Source organism: Coffea arabica, chromosome 8e (genome assembly GCF_036785885.1).
Source record: "Coffea arabica cultivar ET-39 chromosome 8e, Coffea Arabica ET-39 HiFi, whole genome shotgun sequence".
In the NCBI taxonomy this organism is placed as follows: domain Eukaryota; kingdom Viridiplantae; phylum Streptophyta; class Magnoliopsida; order Gentianales; family Rubiaceae; genus Coffea; species Coffea arabica.
In genome coordinates, this window is record NC_092324.1 from 33,852,983 (window position 1) to 33,875,002 (window position 22,020).

Sequence of the window (22,020 nt, forward strand, 5' to 3'; positions counted from 1 at the left end):
GGAGTTCCGGCAGCTAACGGGAATGGCCATGCTAATGGTCATATAGCGCCTCCTAGGCCTATCTTCTATCGAGTTTTGGCTGGGGAAGCTCGAGTTCGCTACTCCCCATCTGACAGATATCCCCGATGTGCTTGTAGGGTGACCTTTGCTTACCCAAATCATGTTGTACTGGCCTTGGACGACGAGCGTCGTCAGTTGGTGACTGCCAACTTAGACTTACAGACTGAGGTGGACGAGTTTCGACAGATGGTGAGCGCTCAGGGCGAGAGGGTCGCCGAGCTTGAGGAGGTGCTTGAGGGTGAGGTTGCCACATCTGTTGTGGTTAACGAGGAGCTCAGGAGCACTAGGGCTCAGCTTACTAGGCTGAGAGAGGAGGTCCGTAGTTGGGCTTCCGATATTGTAGCTGATGCCACTAGGCTAGTTGATGAGGCCATGGGGGTAGCCCAGGATTCTGAGGAGGATCCGGAGGAGAATCCTGAGGAGGAGGTCCCTCCTGATAGTCCTGCTGCGGACTAGATCTAGATTGATCGACCTTTTGACTCTTTTGACTAGTATTAGCAGGGGTGATGCTAAGTGCTGAGGTCATTGTATTTTGCATGACTGTGTGGCCTACTTCTGAGGCACTAACTTTACTTTAGTCTTCTGTGACTAAAAGTACTCTTGTGGCACCTGTGTGCTATGTTTTTGTGATTTCCCCCATGACTTGCTAATTGTATGAACTGGATATGCTAATTAATGTAAATTATTGTTAATTCCAATGTTTTCTTGATTGGTTCCTGCTTTCTATTTTTGCATCGCATAATTTATGTATTTCTTGCGCTAGGCACGCCTAGGTCATGGAAGGACTAAGAGGTGGTCGAGGCCGTAGTCGAGGTCGTGGTCGAGACCGTGGTCGTGGTCGTGGTCGAGACCGTGGTCGAGGTCGTGGGCGAGGGACTAGTCAGGCCCAACCTCAAGGGGGTGACCAGGGATCGGCAACTGCACCGATCCAAGGTCAGGAAAATATTGAGGGTAATCAAGTGGCTACTGCCATTAATAGGATGACTGATATCCTAGAGCATCTGGCTGATAGACAGGACCCTGGACCGTTCAACCAACCTGGGGGTCAGGAAAGAGGAATGGATAGAGCCTTAGAGAGATTCTTGAAATTTAATCCGCCTAAGTTTCTTGGCGAACCTGATCCTGAGGTGGCGGAGAATTGGTTGGAAAGGATGACCAATATATTCGCTGCTTTAGACTACACTGAGGATAGGCGAGTGAATTTCGCTGCTTTCCAATTTGAGGGAGTAGCCCGTGCTTGGTGGGATTTGATAAAAGGAAAATGGGAGAGAACTCAAACCCCTTGGACTTGGGATAATTTCACAAGGGAATTTAATGAAAAGTTTCTTCCGCCCTTAATCCAAGAAAAGAGGGAGGATGAATTTATCAAGCTGAAACAGGGAACCCTTAGTGTAGCGGAGTATGAAGGAAAATTTACTAAGCTTTCAAAATATTCTCCCGAACTGGTGGCAAATGAGCGGAAAAGGATTAGACGGTTTGTTCAGGGACTTAATGTGGAGATACAAGAGGGCCTGGCCGCAGCCCAAATCTCTACATTTACTGAGGCTTTAGAGAAGGTACAAAGGGTTGAAAGTGCAAGGTCTCAAGTGAGAGACTTCCATAGCAGAAAGAGAAATTTTTCTAGCCATACTTCTGGACAAGCTAGTAAAAGTGCGCAGCCTTCCAAAATGGGAAAAGGAATGGGAGGACCAAGGACTGCTGGACCTTCAAGAGGAGCTTTATCCAGAGGAGGTCGTAGTGGACCGACACAGGCAAGAAGGGCGCCTTCTAGCGGTTCAGCGGTGACCCCTCAAGTTTCGTGCGGTTACTGCGGAAAACCAAACCATTCTGAAAGTGACTGTTGGAGGAAGTCTGGGAAGTGCCTGGCTTGTGGTAGTACCGAACATCAGCTTGCGAACTGTCCAAATAAAATGATGACGGGAGGTGATACCCAAAGGCCAGAAAAGTCAGCTTCTAAGCAAACTAGTGCCGGAGGGAGTCGACCGAAAGTACCGGCTAGGGTTTATGCACTGGACTATCAACAAGTTCCTGAGGCAACTGAGGTGGTAGAAGGTACGATTCCGATCTTTCATCGTTTAGCTAGGGTTCTAATTGATCCAGGTGCTACACATTCTTTTGTAAACCCTAATTTCATGAGTGGGATAGACTTGAAACCAATTAAGTTACCATATGATCTAGAGGTTAAAACGCCTACTGGGGATCAAAGTTTAATTGCTAATTTGGTGTATCAAGGTTGTGAAGTCTGGATTGGGGAACGAAAATTATCGGCTGATTTGATGGGATTGATGATTAAGGGATACGATGTAATTTTAGGAATGGATTGGTTAGCCCGTTATAATGCTCAGCTAAACTGTAGGACGAAGGTTGTGGAGTTGCGTATTCCAGGAGAAGCAACCCTGAAACTGGATGTAAAAGGGAAATTAGCCTCGTCTGCACTTATTTCAGGAATTCGGGCTAGAAAGTTGTTAAGTAAAGGAGCTCAAGGATATTTGGCTTTTCTTATTAACACCCCTAGTGATAAGGTGAAATTGGAGGACATGCCTGTAGTGAAGGATTTTCCTGATGTTTTTCCTGAAGAATTGGAGTCTCTACCCCCGGAACGGGAAATAGCCTTTAAGATTGATGTAACTCCGGGAGTAACCCCTATTTCTAGGACGCCATATCGAATGGCTCCAGCGGAATTAAATGAGTTGAAATTACAACTACAAGATTTGCTAGAAAGAGGTTTTATTAAAGAGAGTGATTCTCCGTGGGGAGCCCCAGTTTTGTTTGTTAAGAAAAAGGACGGGAGTTTGAGGCTATGTATAGACTATAGAGGTTTAAATAATGTTACAACTAAGAATAAATACCCACTGCCCCACATTGATGAGTTGTTTGACCAGTTACAAGGGGCTGTAGTATTTTCTAAGTTGGATTTGAGACAGGGTTATTATCAGTTGAGGATTTTGGAGAAGGATATACCCAAGACTGCTTTTAACTCGAGATATGGGCATTTTGAATTTGCCGTGATGCCATTTGGGTTAACGAATGCTCCTGCTGCTTTTATGGATTTAATGCATAGGGTTTTTAAACCTTATCTAGACCAATTTGTGGTGGTTTTTATTGATGACATATTGGTGTATTCTAAGAATGTATAAGACCATGAGAAACACTTGAGGGTTGTTTTGCAGACCTTAAGGGAGCACCAATTGTATGCTAAGTTTAGCAAGTGCGAGTTTTGGTTAAAAGAAGTGACTTTCTTGGGACACATAATTTCTAAGGATGGGATTAAAGTGGATCCAGCTAAAGTTGAAGCTGTTTCGAAATGGAAACGACCGGAAAACCCTACCGAGGTTCGGAGTTTTATTGGATTAGCAGGGTATTACCGGAGATTCATTCAGGATTTTTCGAAAATTGCTGGACCCATGACTGAATTGACCAAGAAAAATGGGAAGTTTATATGGAATCTTAAGTGTGAGGAAAGTTTTCAGGAATTGAAAAGACGGTTAACAAGGGCACCTGTGTTGGCTTTGCCAAACGGAAAAGATAGTTTTGTGGTTTACACAGATGCTTCTAAGGAAGGACTGGGATGTGTTTTAATGCAAGATGGCAAAGTAATAGCATATGCTTCTAGGAAATTGAAACCACATGAAGGGAATTACCCGACTCATGATTTGGAGTTAGCGGCTGTGGTCTTTGCTTTGAAGAAATGGAGACATTATTTGTATGGAGTAACATTTGAGGTTTTTACAGACCACAAAAGTCTTAAGTACTTGTTTTCTCAAAAGGAGCTGAATTTGAGGCAACGTAGATGGATGGAATTTTTAGAAGACTATGATTGCACTATCAAGTACCATCCAGGGAAAGCTAATGTAGTGGCCGATGCCTTGAGTCGTCAAGTACAAATGGCTGGATTGATGATTAAGGAGTTTCAATTATTGGAAGAAGTGAGTTACTGGAATCCTCGATTGGAACCAAGGAAGGTAATTTTGGGGAATATTATAGTAACTTCCACTCTATTGGAACGCATCAAGGAATTTCAAGAAAAGGACACGGAAGTGCAAAAATGGGTGGAAAAGGGTAAAATGGAAGACAAGGCAGATTTTAATTTGGGGTCAGATGGAATATTGAGGTTTCGGAATCGAGTAGTTGTGCCAAAGGATGAAGGGCTTAGAAAGGAAATCTTAGAAGAGGCACACCGATCAAAGTTTACGATACATCCAGGAGGGAATAAAATGTACCAGGACTTGAAGAGTCTGTATTGGTGGGAGAACATGAAGAAGGAAATTGCTCAATTTGTCCAAACATGTTTAATTTGTCAACAGGTTAAAGCCGAACATCAGAAACCATCAGAACTTTTGCAACCTTTAGAAATACCTGAGTGGAAATGGGAGAATATCACTATGGATTTTGTATCGGGATTACCCAGAACGCAGAGAGGCCATGATGCAATTTGGGTAATAGTGGATAGATTGACCAAATCGGCTCATTTTCTGCCGATTAACATGAAGTACCCGTTGGAGAAGTTGGCCAAATTGTATTTGGATGAGATCATTAGGTTGCATGGCATACCTGTGAGTATTGTGTCCGACCGGGATCCGAGATTTGTTTCGAGATTCTGGCAAAAGATGCAGGAGGTATTGGGGACTAAGTTGAACTTTAGTACCACTTATCATCCTCAGACTGATGGACAGTCGGAAAGGACAATTCAAACACTTGAGGACATGTTGAGGACATGTATTCTGGACTTTGGAGAAAATTGGAGTAAGTTTTTAACGTTAGTGGAATTCGCCTACAACAATAGCTTCCACTCTTCTATTCAGATGGCACCGTATGAGGCACTCTACGGTCGGAAATGTAGGTCTCCAATTTGTTGGGACGAAATAGGTGAACGGAAAATCCTAGATCCGACCACAGTATCTTGGATTGAGGAAGCTAATGAAAAGGTAAAGTTGGTACGACAAAGAATTCAGGTTGCCCAGAGCCGCCAAAAGAGTTATGCTGATAATCGGAGGAAAGAATTGGAGTTTAATGTTGGAGATTTGGTATTTCTCAAGATTACACCTCTGAAAGCAAGGTTGAAGTCCGGAAAAGGAAAGAAATTACAACCAAGATTTGTAGGGCCTTATAAGGTCATCCAACGTGTGGGGAGTGTAGCCTATAAGTTGGAATTACCGCCGAGTTTATCTCGAATCCATAATGTGTTTCATGTATCTATACTTAAGAAATATCATCCGGACCCTTCTCATGTCTTACAACAGGAAAATGTTGAGATTGATGAGACCTTAACCTATGAGGAGAAACCGGTTAAACTTCTGGATAGGAAGGTAAAGGAATTGAGGAATAAACAGATACCATTAGTGAAGGTCCTCTGGAAGAACCATGGGTTGGAGGAAGCAACTTGGGAGGTCGAAGAAGCAATTCGAGAAAAGTATCCAGACTTGTTCATCAATCAAGGTAAATTTCGAGGACGAAATTTCTTAAGGGGGAGAGGATGTGAGGATTCGAAAATTCCATTATTTTAAAATCCCTAATTTTGGCTAAAATAATTATTTATTTGGATTTTTGCCACGAATAATATTTTCTAGCCTATTAGACCTAAGTACATGATTTTATAGTTCGTTATATTCCTAAAGTGTTTTAATTTTAAAAATAAATAAAAAAAATATAGATAAATAAACAAATATTTTCTTATAAGCCTATTTAGCGAAAAAAGTGAAAACGTGTCTAAAAACTTTAGCCAATTGGGAGTACATTAAGCTAAAAATTTAAGATATATACAATGGTCCTAAAATAGACAATTTTAGATTTAAACACCCAAGTAATAGCTAGTGGTACGATCGTTATAAGAATTTTTCAAAGGTTTCAATTTTATTGCGCCTAAATTAGAAATACGTGTTTTCACGTGCGCGCTTAATTGAGGGACTTTGGACCATTATTTTGGGACAATTAAAAGTGAATAATATTTATACAAATGTAAGTGCCCTAGAGGTTTAGTGCACTAGTGTGACAAACGCAAGAGAAATCAGACACAAAACGCGCGTGTAGGGCACTAGTTATAATTGATTTGACGTAATTAATATAATAGACGTCAAGCGTCTTTCGTACGCGAAGTCATCAGACCGCAATTCATTTCCTTTCTTTTGCTGCAATGGACGGCTAACTACTGCAGAAACAATCAAAGACTTCAACATTTCTTTCTTCCAAAACTCATCCAAATTCCAACCAAAACTTCCATAGATTCAACCAAAACTTCACTAACAACTAGCTCTACACTTGGACAACACATCTAGCTGGAAAAGGGAGGAGCTTTCACGGTTTCTTCAAGCTTCAAAGGGCCGAAATTTCTGTCCTAACAAACCATCAAAGTAGGTAGAAATCAATCACCTTAAACTTGTCTTATGGAAGTTGATTTATGCATTTGAGCTAGAATCGTCACTTTAATAGCTTGTATTGTTGGAAAATGTGGGCTCTATGAACTCCCACTTTGAGTTGCTGGCTGTGATGATGTTTGATGATGGTTTTGTTGCTGTATTAGAGCTTAAGAAAGTAGATTAAGGGTGCATTGTTGCAGAAACGTTGTTGAGTTCTTGAAACCAAAAAGTTCCCATTTTGCCCCTGTTTGTTCGGCCACTTTACTGCAGATAATTGAGGATTTAATGGCTTGATTATGTTGTTTACATGTTGTAGAAGCTGTGTACAAAATTTCGTTGAAAAATATTGAGTTTTGGTGGGTCAAACGAATTTATTTAAAAAAAACTGGTAATCTGGAAAACGGTTTCGCCGTAACCAGACCAGTGTTCGTGTTTCGTCCATAACTCCGTACTCCGATGTCAAAATTCGGCTGTCCTGTTTCTCCGTTTTGCCGAAATGATTTGATGATGCTGCAACTTGGGGCTTGATTTTGAACCAGTTGCATGCTGAAACTTGGAATTATTTCTTCTGTGAAGTTGTAGCCTTATGAATGTATTTTCTAACTCTATCAACCATTCCCAATTCCGAGTTAAATTGAGAGAGTTATGATCAAAATACGCCGACTGCCTCGTTTTGAAAATCGTAGGATTGGACAGATTGCCTTAAGGATTTTTCCCAACTTTGGTTGATTGATTAACCACCTTTCCGAGGGTATTTTTCCATGAAATTTGGTAGGCAGTTACCCTTCATATGGGAGTACATTACTGCAAAATTTGGTGTCAATCCAAGTCCGTTTCGACACTTAACAAAAGGTCCAAAGTCGGAACAAAATCTGGAAATTTTGTAACAATCTTGATTTTTCCCAAATTTGAGCTACTGTATCTCGGTACTCGAAACTCCGATTCTTGAGCCGCTTGTTTTATTAGAAACTTTACTTGCACCTCTAATTGATCTATAAATTTCAAGGACTGGTTTGCAACGAGTGAATTCTGCCGAATTTTCAAAGTTAGCGAAAAACCAACCCCGGCTCAATCCTGGGTGACTTGGAACAGCAACTTTAGGCTCATTTTTGAACACTTTCCACTTCGATTCATGAAAAAGTGTCTTCTAGGAACTTGCAGTACTTTCTAAGAGGTTTCCAACAGTATAAAGTTTTCCAATTCTCGACTTATGCCGAGTGAGTTACGATTTTTCAAAGATTCATAACAAAACTGAAAATTTTCCAACTTTCAAGGAAATAGAGTTTTTCAAGAACTCTTTATTCTTTTGATATTATCTAAACGTTTTATCCCCGATTTCCTAGATAAAGACTTAAATATTGTTGAATGTTATCAAACCTCTCTCGAACCTCGATTTACGAGTAATTGAGGTTCATTTTCACGGAATTTCCTAGAGTAATACTAGTGAACGAATTATTCCTCGATATTTGGGATATGGGTGATAATTCACTATTATTTGCTCAGGCACGCACGAGGACCTCCAAGAGGACCCTACTGTGGAAGTTTGAACTCTTCCTCCAATTTACTTGCTTGCATAACTTGGTGAGTGTCAAGTGTATGCCTACTTGAACCCTAAAGTCTTGATTCATGCTTGATTCACCTGATTTCATGCTTAGCTTAACTGATTTTGACAAAATGGAGTCGAGTGTGTACTTGATCGCACTCGTTCTCATTTGAAACAAATGACTCATGCTTAACATGATTTGCTTGGTTTACATGACTTGAAATGTCTGCTTAAACCTATCAAATGCTTGAATACATGAAATGGTATGCTATGATTGCATACGTCGATGGAGTGAATCTCCTCGACATTTACATGACAAATGGGGGACGCCCAAACTCATAGGGCGACCTTGGAACTCGAGCCGGCATGGGCTTGGTCGGGAACCTCGGTGAGCCATGAGACTCAAATGATAAGCTTGATCTATTGAGAGATCTCGCTTGGCATACTCGTATAGTATCGCCTTATAAATGTAGTGCGGGCCCGAAGTGGTGTATGGTGGACGGATGGGAAGTAAGTGGTGAACTACGGATATGAAAATATCAATCCGGTTGACGGAGAGTCATCACGGAAAGATATATAAACGGTATCGGCAAATGTGGAACTTAGCTCCTGAGAGCTTCTATATCCTTGAATTGTTTCTGGTTACAGTTTATTGGTGTTATTAATTACTTGCAAGATAATACCTGAATTGTTATTGGGCTTGTTATCTGAACTATGTGGTTGCATGTGTGTTCTTGGCCTCACGAGCGTTTTGCTCACCCTGTAGATTTGTTTTCCTTAACAGGTTGAGTTCGGAGGTAAAACGGAGCAGCCCTCCTGATGTGCTTTTGTTTTAGGGTTGCTATTACTTTTGGTTATGCCTTTGGCATTGAATTGTACTTTTGGTATGGAAACGTAACCTTTGGACGAAATGTATTATGTATGTCGACGGGTGGTTTGAAGAATGGATAACTGTTATTAAGTTTGAACACTTCCGTAATTATTGCATCTAAGTTATCGATTTGTATTTTTTTTGTGGTCCGGATATAAGTTGAATGGAATTGCTTGAGTCCTGGCGAGAGCTAGGCAGGCGTCCCGCGGATACCCTTTGGTTCGCCTTAGGGAGAAGTGGGGGCGTCACAGAGGAAATCTCAAAAACTCAATGTCATAAACTCTCAACTGTAGAACTATTGTTCTTTACACAGTTATTTAAAAGAGACAGCAACCTAGACTAAGTCCCATGGGCCGAACCCTAACAAACCAAACAAACAACTGACTCAATCGTTTGGCCCATTAAGCTCAAAGGCTTAACACAAGATTGGCCTTTTATTAACTAAAACAACTATCTAAATAACTAAATAGAAAACCAAACAATAAATAAACGATAGGAAGAAACTGCGGAGAGTTAGATTCAAACGCCACTAGTTAAGTCTAGAACTTTTCTTTCTCAAGTTACACCAACGTCTTCCAACTTTCAAGCTCCTTAATCTATTTAGTACGAACTTTCTTTGACTTGAACGACTTATCCATCAAGTTCTTGAGTTTAAATTTGAGCTTGAACTTAAAGTGAGCTGGTTTTTCGACTCTAGAATCCATCATGACCTTGATGTCCGCATCAAATGGGCTTTTTGTGGGTTGTCTAAATAAATAGATTACATATTAACAACTCAATAATTACTCAAATTATGTATTAATAGCTCAATAATTGGTTCTGCTTCTTAATGACGTACATAAACATCTGTTACTCTTTGGTTAATTAGGAGTTGCTTGTTTTTGCTTGTGTTGAGTACTGAGTTTGAATTTTAGTTTGTGGGTTTTGTTTCTTAAAACAGATTTTGATTACACTACCACAATTTTTATGTTAATGCTCTTAAAAGGTGTTTCCATGGATATTACAAATATGCCTGATATTGCTTGGATTGGAAAGACTGTCACATCAGTAGGGCTGTGCACTCTTGTAGATGTCCCACTTTATCTGCACATTTTTCCTCCAGAGCTTGAAGCCAAATTCTTTTTTTTTCCCTCCAGAGCTTGAACCCAAATTCCTTGAGCATTCTCTAGAACTTGAACCCAAATTCTATCTTTTTGCTTTGTGATTGGTTGCTAAGGCTGGTTGCTTGGACCAGTTATTTGGTAATTTAGATGAATTCAGAAATACAAGACTAGTGAGTTTGTTTGGACAGGAAGATTTGCAAACAAAATTTCAAATTTTTTTCTACTTATATCATAAACACAATTTCCAACTATCTTTTTATCTTGCATACATCACATTACAAAAATGTTACAGTAATTATTTTAAATAAATATTTCAAATAACCTCCTATCCAAACAATTTTTGGTGATTTGGACTGGTTATTTTGCAATTTTTAGTATTTTGGTGGTCTTTTGGGCATTCAGGGATCCAGAGTTAGAGGACGTTGGGCCGTTCTCTTATTTGCCATATTGATTTGGCTGTATTTAAAAGCTGGCCAATGATTCCAATGGTGTACATATTCCAGAGGTTGCACTTTTCTGTAGTTTGTTATTTTATTCGGTGTTCGGTGCCTCATTTATTGTTACTGCCTATTCTTAAAGAATTTGTGGATGTCTTGTATCTGAAGATGAATTTGCTTTTTCCCTTTCTTGCTTTTTTTGCCTTAAGCTTTGTGTGTGTGTGTGTGTGTTTTTTTTCTTCTTTTTTGGCAGCCTTTGCCGGCTTTTACTGGTGTATTTGCATTTCTTTCTCATTAGCTATCAACTGAGGATATGCAATATGAAAGAGGGAATATTGTGTCAAGAATTTACGAATGTCTTGTTTATGAAGGTGAATTTGCTTGTTCCCTTTCTCGGTTTTTTCACCATAAGCTTCTTGGTCCTTTTTTTTTGGGGCAATTTCGCTTTCTCCCTATCAAGTAAGGACATCCAATTTGAAAGAGGCTGGATATTTTGCTTAACCGATTGCCTTTGCTTAGGTATTTGTTTATTTTACCTCCCTAGTGATTACATATATTTACAACTTGAGATAAATGCAAATTTAAGAGCAATATTGATAGGCTGTTTGAAGTGCATCTTTAATTTGATTCATTCGTGTATTATGTGTGCATTATGGAATATGTGGTACTCCCAATTAGAGCTGTCAATTATACTCAAAACCCAACAACCCACCCAACCCATCCACTAATTTGAGAGGTTGGATTGGGTAAGTTGGGTTTTTGGTTAATTTTGGGTTGGGTAATAAAAATTCATATATATTTTGGCCGGTTTGGGTATTTATGTTGGACACCCATTACCCAACTTAAATTAAAAAAAAAAAGAAAAAAACAAGTTAATTTAAAGCGGTACCCGACCTGCTCCGTTGAGGAATTGTAATTTGGAGCGTTTCAGAGGATGAGCCCATTGAAACATGATGTGACATAGGCTTTTTTTATTTTATTTTTTTTTTTACTATGTGACGTAGCTTCAATTGCTTGGTTCTGAGCAAAATGTTGAGCTTCTTTATTTATTTGTTTCTACATTATTGTTTTCCATTTTGGCCAAAAGCTTGTTTAGCTTTCCAATATGCTCCGCCAATGACAAATATTTAAGATGATGAATCCACTTAAAATACAACGCTCTGTTTCGATTGCTGAGGTTGTTCGAGTCCTGCCATGAATGAATAGGAGCTTTGATTATATTAATTAGCAGGAATTCATTAGCCAAACATTGATTTTTGTTGTTAGTAATTACAATTTCTCAACTGGGATCATATAATTAAAAATCTGCGTTACCCGACCTGCCCCACACATATATATATTTTTTTTTTATTTTTTTATTTTTATACGCAAACTATAAAATAATAATTTAGAGCTAAATAAGTAATTTCGTTGAACAAATTACATTACAAATATGAGAGACTTTAATTTATTTACAAGATTCATTTATGGCTCAAAATTTCAGTTTATAAATTTCTTTAAAATGTGATTGGGTCCAAGTAGTTTAAACAGTTAGTATGTGTGTGTATTTGTGAAAGTATATTAGTGTGTATTTTAGTGTGTTTGTATGTGTAAAAATAATGTATTTCAAAAGAACTTAAAAAGTCAGTGTGTGCTTGCATCTGTAAGTGTTTTAGTGTGTGAAAATATATTTATGTGTGTAAATTTTTTTTTTTTTTGTATATGAAAATATATTTGAGAGAGTTTATGTATCAAAATCTATTATTTAATATATTGGGTCATATTTGGGTCATGGGTTTGAGATAACCCAATATGACCCAACCGAAGATTCACCAAATCTAAAGTTGGGCGGGTTGGGTGTAACCCATTTAAATGAAAATCCAACATTAACCCGCCCAAAACCCACCCAATCCGCCCAATTGCCAGGCATACTCCCAATCATACATAGATGCGAGGACTACTCGTATTCCCAATCATACATAGATGCGCTCTTGCAATGTGATACACGTGCTATGCATTTGTTGATAATATATGTTGTTTACGCATAATGTTTCTAAATTGTAAATTTATTAATAGCATGTTACTTGGTAGATTTGAATTAATCTACCAGTATTTCTCTTAATATATTTCACTAGGTATTCAAAAACTTCTAGATCGAATCTTGGCACCCTGACACATCGTGTGAGGCCAAATAAAACTAGTCATACATGATATAAAAGCGCCTACCTCAAATTGATTTCGTTCCCTCTTTTTTGTAGTTTTGCTCAATTTTGTGGGTTTACTGGTCTTTTAGCTTTGTCCACCATCAAATTGGATGGAAATCAGCTGCGATGAAATGTAATTTTGCTCAATTTTATGGGCTTTTTGAACTTTTCGCTTTGTCCATATCAGCAGGGATTAAAATTAGCTTCGATGAAACGTAATTTTGTTCAAATGCATTGGCATTCTGGTTTTTTCGCTTTGTACATCAACAAATTGGATTCAACTAACGGTGAAAACAATACATGTCCTTTTATTAATGACTTGTAGGCAAAAGTTAGTGGGATATGATCTAATTGTGCCTTGGCCCTTCAATCTATTGGTTTTGAATTATTTTTTTTTCGAAACGATAGTACTCTTACATTGATCAATAAAAATGTTTACACATCGAGCAAAGGTCTGAAAAGCTATACACAACATGTTCAAGAACACGGAGGAACAAGGAATTCCTCATCCAACCAAATGCCTTGGGCATAAGAACTAACACTGTTACAATCTATGTTATCATCATCATTGTCTAAACAAAATGAGCACATTCGAAACAGTGATTTTAAGCTAAGGATATCCTCAATCAGTGTTGTCATTCTGCAGTCCGAAGCTTTACCAAGCTTGAGTAGCTTCAGCAGTCCTTTGTTACGAATTTGTACTGAGATCGTACTCCATTGTCATCCTCAATCTATTGGTTTTGAATGTCTGCTGTTAATTTGCATTTCGTGGTGAATTCAAATGAAAAAACACGCTCCAGTTGGTTGGGCATAAGAGTTGGACCAGTTGGGTTGGTGAGTTGAGTGCTTTGGAGGGAATTGGGGACTTTGCCGGTCAACTCAGGCTCTGCTTCCCTCTTCTTTTTGTACTAGTATCTGAAGTAGTGTTTCTCTGCTGAAATTTTCATGCATTTATTTCTATTCAGGTGAATCTTTGTGCATTCATTTGGTTTTGTCCTTGTTCCTGATTTGCTCATTTGCCTAGATTTCTTTGTTTCTTTTGGTTTGGGGTCACGTTGGATGATACTTCTACTTTTGTCTCTTATTCCATTGGTGTTTTCCAGATACATGTCCTATTCCATCAGTTAGATAAAGGGAATTTGTGTGCTTGTCGTTTCGACTTATGCAAATATATCGTCTTTTGTAGCTTTTTGGTCCTGCATGCTATTGTGAGCTTTTGAGATGACGTTTTTGTGTCATGCATGTCTGCGTTTTCATCCATTGCATTTTTCTGACGTGATATCCCTTGAATTTGAATGAACAATCTCATCATGCTCCCAATTTCTCGCAATGCATAAATGGTAAATTTTTGGCTTGCTGAATTTGGTGTTCTTCCATTATGTAGTTTCATCTGTCTTTTATGCTATATTTCCATGATCATCAGTCTAGGAGTTAGATGTGAGTTTCGTGATTTTGGTATTATCATTGTATTAACATGACTCCGGTTTAGATGAGACTTCACGATGAATTATGTGGGTGCAAGTTGTGGCGAAGAAGCATTAGAATTGGATGGATTCTAATTATCTTTTTCTATTGTTCGAAAGTCATTTCCTATTGTGATGAGTTAATTTTACATGATATGTGAATTCTATTATGAGCCCCTGCGTGAATAGTCCAGCGGTAGCACCTCCCACTGGTGATCACTTGGTCCCAAAATCGAGTCTCTGCTCTGCTGGATTCTTCCGCGCACTTAACGTGCTTGGGTTGGGTTGGGGCGCCGGACCTGGGCCGCAGGGGATTAGTCGGGCCCCGTAAGGATTGATCCGAACACCCTGTGTCGACAAAAAAAAAAAAAAAAAGAATTCCATTATGAGTAGTATTATAGCTTGGCACCACACTGACTATAACAATGTCAGCATCAATTAATGCTGTCACCAATTAGTTGAACTGATTGTATGGCATAGATGTTTTACATTGAGGTTTACCTATTTGTGATTTTACCGTGAGATCAATGGAGTGAGGTGAATTGTAAGTAAATTCTCTTTTTAAAATGATTGAAATTCTACTTGGTTGATTCATCTATACATGCATTTGTCTTAGTATAAGCATAGATAAATGAAAGGTGACAACTTGTTAATTATGCAGGCGCATTATTTGGTGCAAGAAACTTTCAAGTTGATCGCTTTTCATTAGTTTTTGTTCTCATCCAAAGGTAATCCCCTATCATTAGAAATGAATTGTTTATTACACACGTATTAATTGTTAGTGGATCCATAGTATGTTGAAACTCTGTATGGTCTGTTGTTCGAATTATTTGTATGCAATGAATGTTGTTGCCAAGGTATTTGCTATTGCCAGTATACTCATTGCACACATGTAGAATGACACAGACCAAAACACCACTATCTACTTGCACACATACCTCTGAGCGTTCTAATTGGCTAGATAGTGTTCGTTTGTGGGTCTCCTTTATATTAGTTTTTGATTCAATTTGGCAATGACTTTCTGAGCGTTCTAATCTAATTATGTGTGTGTGTTTCTTCTGTCTATGGAAAAAAAAATACAACATGTGGAGTTCCAAATGATCTTAGTTGACACTCATACAAAAAGAAAAACTACTTCCATTAGTCACCTTACTAAAGACATGCTACATTTGCATGCAACCAACTACCACTGCTACTGTAAATATATGCCCTTTCTTAAGCATATCTACTTACCTCTACTACAAAGGTACCTAACTTCATTGAATATATTAACAGAATTTCCCTACAACTTATTTATTTGAAACTAAACTTAATCTCATGACAATAAAGAAAAGTACAGCTTCTGAATAATTTTAAACCATTTCAAAAATTATGCTTGCATGTTCTTAATGCACGCAAACAATTACCAAAACTTCTATACAATTTTAAGCATTCTAATATCTTTAAATTTTGTATTAGCTCAACGTTCTTTTAGCGTTTACTTACAACAATTACCATGGACAGCTCCTAATTTTTACATGTATTCAATCTATTTATCTATTAGCTTGAGCACTTAACAATCAATCTCCTAATATAACCACAGAAAAAAAAATATATGAGAATGATTCTTGGGCATCCTCACGCTACAGTGTGAGGACAAGAACTAGCACAAATGATAAATAGAAAAAATTAACAACATTTATAATAATAGTTATAACAAATATAAAATCAACTACAACAAAATCAACTATAATAAAATAGTTAACAATAATAATATAATAGTGCATAAATGTGGTGGATTGAAGCATGGATATCTCTCTTTCTTCTAATAAGCTCTATCATTTTTAATAAAAATAACTTCAAACTTCTAATAATTTATATTGATTTTGATAAAAAAAAAACACCTTAATTGTTTTCCCCATTTTAATAAAAAACCTTCAAACTTCTGATAATTTCTATTGATTTTCATAAAAATAACCTAATTTTTTTCCAAAAATTGTTGAATTATAGGGGCCAACTGCAATTAGGGACAACTACTAGTGATTTATTGATGAACTAGTACCATATAGTCTCACTCGTTCATGAATCTATCTTCGATCACCATGGACTAACTACTAGTCCGACTCCCAATTAGTGTCGAAGTAGTCACAAATTACTTGAATCTCACTGATTAGTGTTGAACTAATCCATTGTCACTCAGGCTAGTCATTAGTTAATGAGTATTGTACAATATACCCACCATTAGTGCTCAACTAGCTTGATTTTTTTTTTAGTCACTTCGAATTTTCTTTGCTGCCTTTGTCTTCAATTATTGACTTCCAAGTTCCAACCAATATGGTTATTCTACATCCGATACAATGAATACAAGACAATCCAACAACTTAGTGACCTATTACAGCTCGTATCTGTGAAACGAAAGATATTAAAGAATAACTTCTGACTTACAAGCAAAAGAATCAAAAGAACAAGAGCCCCCACTCCGGAACTGCTCGAGCTGGCTTGAGTTTAAGTTGCAATGACTGCAATCTTTAAGAAACAAATGATACCTGCTAAACAAATGATTCCTAGCTTTTATTACTTCCTTTTGGTTCCTCCTTCCTTCACTGTTTCTTTTTCTTTATGGGTTCACTGCCATGCTTCTTTCAGTTAAAAACACTTTGTTTTCGGCTGATTACCGCTCATTGAGATAGCAACACAAGACCAGCTTCTAAATCCTCCAACCTAAGAGTAAGTAATTCATCTGTATCTATGCAGTCAAAACTGAGCCTCAAATCCAAATTTTCTCTTGCATTGACTAGCATCGGATCTACTAGACCTCCATTCATTTCCTGGCGCTGCTTTTCCGTCGTTTCTCTGCTACACGACGGGTGCAACTTAAATCCATACAACCAGCTACTCTCAACTTGATTAGTCATTTTAAGATGAAGAATCTTGGCAAGATCCTCAGAACTGAAGTCGTTAAAAAGAAAAAACTTTGTTACCCTTCTGCAGAGGCCTTCATTTGAAGAAATCACACGCTTCATTGGTTCACTGTAGCCAGCAAAGATTACAACAACCATGACTGACATTCAACTAGCTTGATTGTTTGGCTGTTTAAAAGGTGATTTTGCAGAGTCATTCACAGGCAAAATTTGCCCCAAATCCAAGAACCTGAAAAATGCTGGAAAGAGCACGTTTTTATGGTATACACAAGTGGTGATTGCACCATAGGCATGAGAAGCTAGTCATATTTTGAAGCTAAGGTTGGGATGATGGTGCAAGTGATCAGAAGAAATCTAAAGCCTGCATTTGATTATTGAACTCATTGCTGGACTTTCGTGTATTAATATTACTGAAACCTTGTATGTAGTGGAATGTTTAATTTTTCAGTCTTAACAAATATTTGATACATTTTTTACATGGATAGGTATCCTAACTTAAATTTGTTTTTCAAATTCTTCAATTTGTCATGATATTAGCTACTCTTGTTTTATTTATTATTATTATTTGTTGATTTTATCTTAGCATTTTATTTTCTCGTAGTTTGTTAACTTACTCATTTTTCAACATTACCAATTTATGACAAGTTTTAGCCTTCTTTCCTAACTTTCCAAAATAAAATTTTAAATTTACGCACAAAAAAATGCTAGAGGTTCAAAGTTTTTGAATTAAGTTTTTATGTTAACTTTCACATTATTTAGTTCAAATTTTTATATTCTTATTTTTCAATTATTAAATAGTATGTCATTTTGTGAAATTGCGCACGAATAGGAAAAAATTGATAATTAGGTTTATTAGGCATCATAAGTAAATTTTAAAATTAATGATGGGTGTAAAGGGTGGTGTAAATTGATAACTTAGCTTACAAAATGAATTTAGATGAGTTTGCAAAAGTTAAAATAAATCAGTTGTAAATAGGCAATTAAATTACCCAACTCATTTTCTGATTTATTTATTTATACCTATTTAATTAAATGAGTATAAATAGATTAACTCATTTATACTCATTTTCCATTTTAACCCTCTAAATTCGGTCAAGTCACCTATTTTGATACCTCTAGTGCTCACACATGTAATAATCGTTCCAGAAATGTTGAATTATTGGGGCCAATATACTCACCATTAGTGACTTATTTTATTTTCTCTCACGTACCACATCATAGTTTCACATTAACTCATGGTTACACCGGTCCGGTCCGGTCCGGTCCGTTCATTGGTCTACTTTCAGCAAATTTAAAACTCCATCTGCTTTTCATCTTGCATGTTTCCTGTGGCTCCTTTAAAATTAGCTATTGATTTCACGCTTTGTTTTTTTTAGCCATTTTTCCACGCAGCCATCTTTTATTGTGTGGGCCCCACCAACATTCGCCTGCAGTACCTGCTACGTAAATGCTCTCCAACCAAAAGCTTAACAACACTGGAATTCTTTCACTTCAGTGTTGAACGCCCTCAACGTGTTGACCTTTCAACCCATTTGCAGCCAACTTTTCGGAGTTAATGTATCCCCAATTAATACTTTTGTAGAAAACTCCCTGCGTACGTGTATATATATATATATATATATAACCGGATATCCATAGCACTTATATATATAACCAAATATATATATATATATATATACATAACCAAATATTCCTAGCAACTTCTTCAAAACAAATTCATTTATTACTCTCATCCAAATAGAACCAGACCTCGTAAAAAATGATCCGAATGAGTTTGTCAAATCCATTTTCTCTCCAAATCATTATATATATATGTGTGTGTGTGTGTTGGTTTCCAAGAAGAATCCATGATCAGATTCGCTACTACAGCCACGAATCCGTTCGCGAATTGTGTATTTACCTTTTGTCCAGAAGTTTTGGGCGATGAATCTGCTGCGGAACAGAACATGTTCCTCGATTTTGCTAGCTACCTTCTGAACAATTAACTCCGAGTTCTTGACTCGGTAATCATCTATAGCATGGCCTTAATGAAAGCAATAAGAGTAGCATTCGGGCAAGTTATCAAGATTTAAGTGGGATGGAGTAAGATCATTCAATCCTGACAATCCAGCATATAGGATCCTGATACGTATCTCATGTATGTTAAACTACATATACGACATCAAGATATTGAATACTTAAGAATTAGCTTACGGATGAACCAGATCATACTTTTGCATGTTTTGCCATAAAACACTACTCGCATGACAAGCAATTGTAAAGGAGTTTAATTCTTTCATTTCAACTTATAAACACATCAAAAACAATACTAAAATTTCACTAAAAATACGTAAAATATATGCTGATCACTTCTTATTTGGATGTTGTCGGAATAAGAGAGGAAATTGGTTGCTGCAAAAAAAAATTTTAGAGTTTGGCTTGTAAAGAAAGAAAAGAAATTAGGAGGATTTGAAGGATTTTATCCCTCTTTTATTTGGTCAAGCACCCCATTTAATGGGCATGCATCTCACATGACCTATTTTTGTCCAAATTGCTTTGAGCTTTGTCAATTGTCCTTAAACAGTCGAAATTGAGCAGCTTTGAGCATGCGATGTGCCTGGGGCGAGGCTTTGGGAAAGAAATTGGTCATCACGCCAAACCTTGAGGATGGAAAGTGTATTTTTTCCCTCCATTTCCTGACAAACCCGAAGCCCAAATCTTAATTATTTTTTTCTGCCAATTACGTGTTGGCACAAAAAAAAATACGTATAGCAGAAGCAATTTTTGACCCATATTCTCTTCACGCATATTTTTATATGTGTTAGAATTGCTTCCGCTCCTGATAGTAGGTGCTTTCTTCTCTATTGGATGGCTGTTTCGTTCTTATAATTTTGGCTCAAGTGATTGTCTATTATCCTACAATAATCATCATTAACATATTCTTGTAACATTTTTTTTATCGTACTCTGTTTTGTAGTAAACCTTTCCTGGAAAAAGAAAAAGAAAGAACGCCTTTCCTGGGATTAGCACAGTATCATGAGCTATTTATGTTTAATTCCAAGATATGGTTTTTGCTGGCTCATAATATTTCTATGGTAGCTTTGTAGCTATCCACAAGGCCACACGACGTGCCCTACATTTCGCAGGTCACAGTTGAGAGTATAGCACTACTAAAACTAAAAATAAATAAATAACATGAAATTTTCTTTAACTTTTGTTTAGCTAAAAGAATTTTTAGTCATTTATTTTTTAACTTATTGACATAGAAGTAGGGCCAAGAATGCTGAATACAACCATTCATAAAATTTACAAAATTCATAGGTTATAGGAAATTATTATCCGTTGCATGCCATACTAGCATCATATTAAGATCTAGTATTATAATCGCATCCAAACCATACCAACCCCCTCCCAAAAAAAAAAAAACTCTTTCCTTGATTAGAGCTCTAATCAAGGAAAGCTGTTCTGCCCCCAAATCACAAAAGACAGAGGTACACGTAGGAAGCTTTTTGGCTAGCCCTCAATCAGCAAGTATAGTATTTTTGTTTATCAATCTCAAGACTATAAAGATTGAAAAACATTTCAAAACGAAAAGTATAGAATAAGGAATTATTGAGGTGACACCGCAACATCCCATTATTAAACTAGTACAAATTTTGATATGTGATGTTGTTGGATTAAAGAAATCCTGACTTGCTAATACCGATCCATTTTACTTTCCCATGGAAGAAACGCCAGTATTCGCTCCTTCATCCTCAACCAAAGGTATAGAGAAAATGGATGAATTTCAAGAATTGCTACAAAAATTCCTAAAGAAGTAAACTGGGATGGCCGTTGGCAATGCTATTACGACAATTTTTGGTCTCCAGCAACAGTTCTTAGATCCACAATCTTCTTTCAAAGAAACTTCAAAGCCAAGGATCGCGACGTTATCTTAGCTTCCATGCCTAAATCAGGCACCACTTGCCTAAAATCACTAAGCTTTAGCATCATCAACCGCAAGAAGAACTCAATACTAAAGGGCCCTCGCCTCACCACCAATCCTCATGAGCTTGTACGTTTTCTGGAGTATGATTTATTTCTGGAATGTGAAAAACCTGATCTTGAGGCCTTCTTATGTCCAAGAATTTTCTCAACACATCTACCATGCCATGCCCTTCCTAAATCAATTTTGAATACAAAACGTCGCACAATTTATATACGCGGAAACCCTTTGGATCAGTTCATTTCTCACCGACACTTTTTGCTTGAAAATCGTGGTGAAGATCAGCAAAAGCACTTCCCATTGATGAAGCTTTTGAATTATTTTGCAAAGGCATATGCCCGTTGGGACCCTTTTGGGATCATGCTGAGGGGTACTGGAATGCAAGCTTAAATGATGTTCAAAAGGTGTTGTTTCTCAAGTACGAGGATCTCAAAATAGATGCAACTTCTCACGTGAAGAAGCTAGCAGAGTTTTTGGGATTTCCTTTTTCTCCAGAGGAAGATGAAAATGGTGTAGTTGAGGAAATTGTTAGGCTTTGTAGCTTAGAGAATCTCAGGAATTTGGAGGGGAACAAGAACGGTGGTGTTAATACTCCAGCTACTAAGTTTAAGGCTAGTTCCTTTTTTAGAAAGGGAAAAGTAGGAGATTGGACAAATTTTGTTATTCATTCCATGGCAGAACGTTACAAGAAAATCATGGAAGAAAAATTGGGAAATGTGGCTTATCATTTGAACTGTTCTAATGGTTGAGCAATATATTAATTTTCGCCTTTTTTGTTGAATGCTTTTGGTCAATCCTCTTTGGAGATCTACAAATGAAGAGTTTTAGTGTTCGAATGCTTTAGATCGATCATTTTCTTTGTTTTGATGATAGACATAGCCATTTCTGATGCGGAGAATTTTGAAGTGATTTGAGAAGTACTGTTATCATTGTTTATCAGATTAATAGAACTAAGGGCTGTTTGGAGTTGCTGTAGCTTGTTGAAAAGTATTTTCTCAATAAAGCTTTTAATAAATGTACTTATTAAGTGGTTAAATGCTTTTAAATATGCTGTTTAGTCCTTAAAAAAAAAAGTATGCTGTTTGGAGACATAGTTTAATAAGTTTTTACTATATTGGATAATGTGTGATTTGAAAATTTTTA

The 22,020-nt window shown here is 37.3% G+C and overlaps 2 protein-coding genes across 2 annotated transcripts; one reads left to right on the forward strand and one right to left on the reverse strand.

Annotated features, from left to right (window-relative positions):
• Positions 1-16,670: 16,670 nt before the first annotated feature.
• LOC140012739 (uncharacterized) lies at positions 16,671-17,051 on the reverse strand. The gene has a single exon (XM_072061031.1). The coding sequence runs from the start codon at positions 17,049-17,051 to the stop codon at positions 16,671-16,673; it is 381 nt and encodes a 126-aa protein (XP_071917132.1).
• A 3,563-nt stretch (positions 17,052-20,614) lies between these two features.
• Positions 20,615-21,626, forward strand: LOC113704713 (flavonol 3-sulfotransferase-like). The gene is made up of 3 exons (XM_027226588.1): positions 20,615-20,657; positions 20,762-20,960; positions 21,158-21,626. Exons 1-3 carry the CDS (start codon positions 20,615-20,617, stop codon positions 21,624-21,626), a joined length of 711 nt encoding a protein of 236 aa, XP_027082389.1.
• The last annotated feature ends 394 nt before the right edge of the window (positions 21,627-22,020 follow it).

Coding starts and splice junctions, on each gene's coding strand:
- LOC140012739 (XM_072061031.1), bottom strand. CDS start 17,051: ATGGTTGTTGTAATCTTTGCTGGCTACAGTGAACCAATGAAGCGTGTG.
- LOC113704713 (XM_027226588.1), top strand. CDS start 20,615: ATGGAAGAAACGCCAGTATTCGCTCCTTCATCCTCAACCAAAG. Junction 20,658..20,761: donor TCCTTCATCCTCAACCAAAG/GTATAGAGAAAA, acceptor TTTGGTCTCCAG/CAACAGTTCTTAGATCCACA. Junction 20,961..21,157: donor GAGCTTGTACGTTTTCTGGA/GTATGATTTATT, acceptor ATCGTGGTGAAG/ATCAGCAAAAGCACTTCCCA.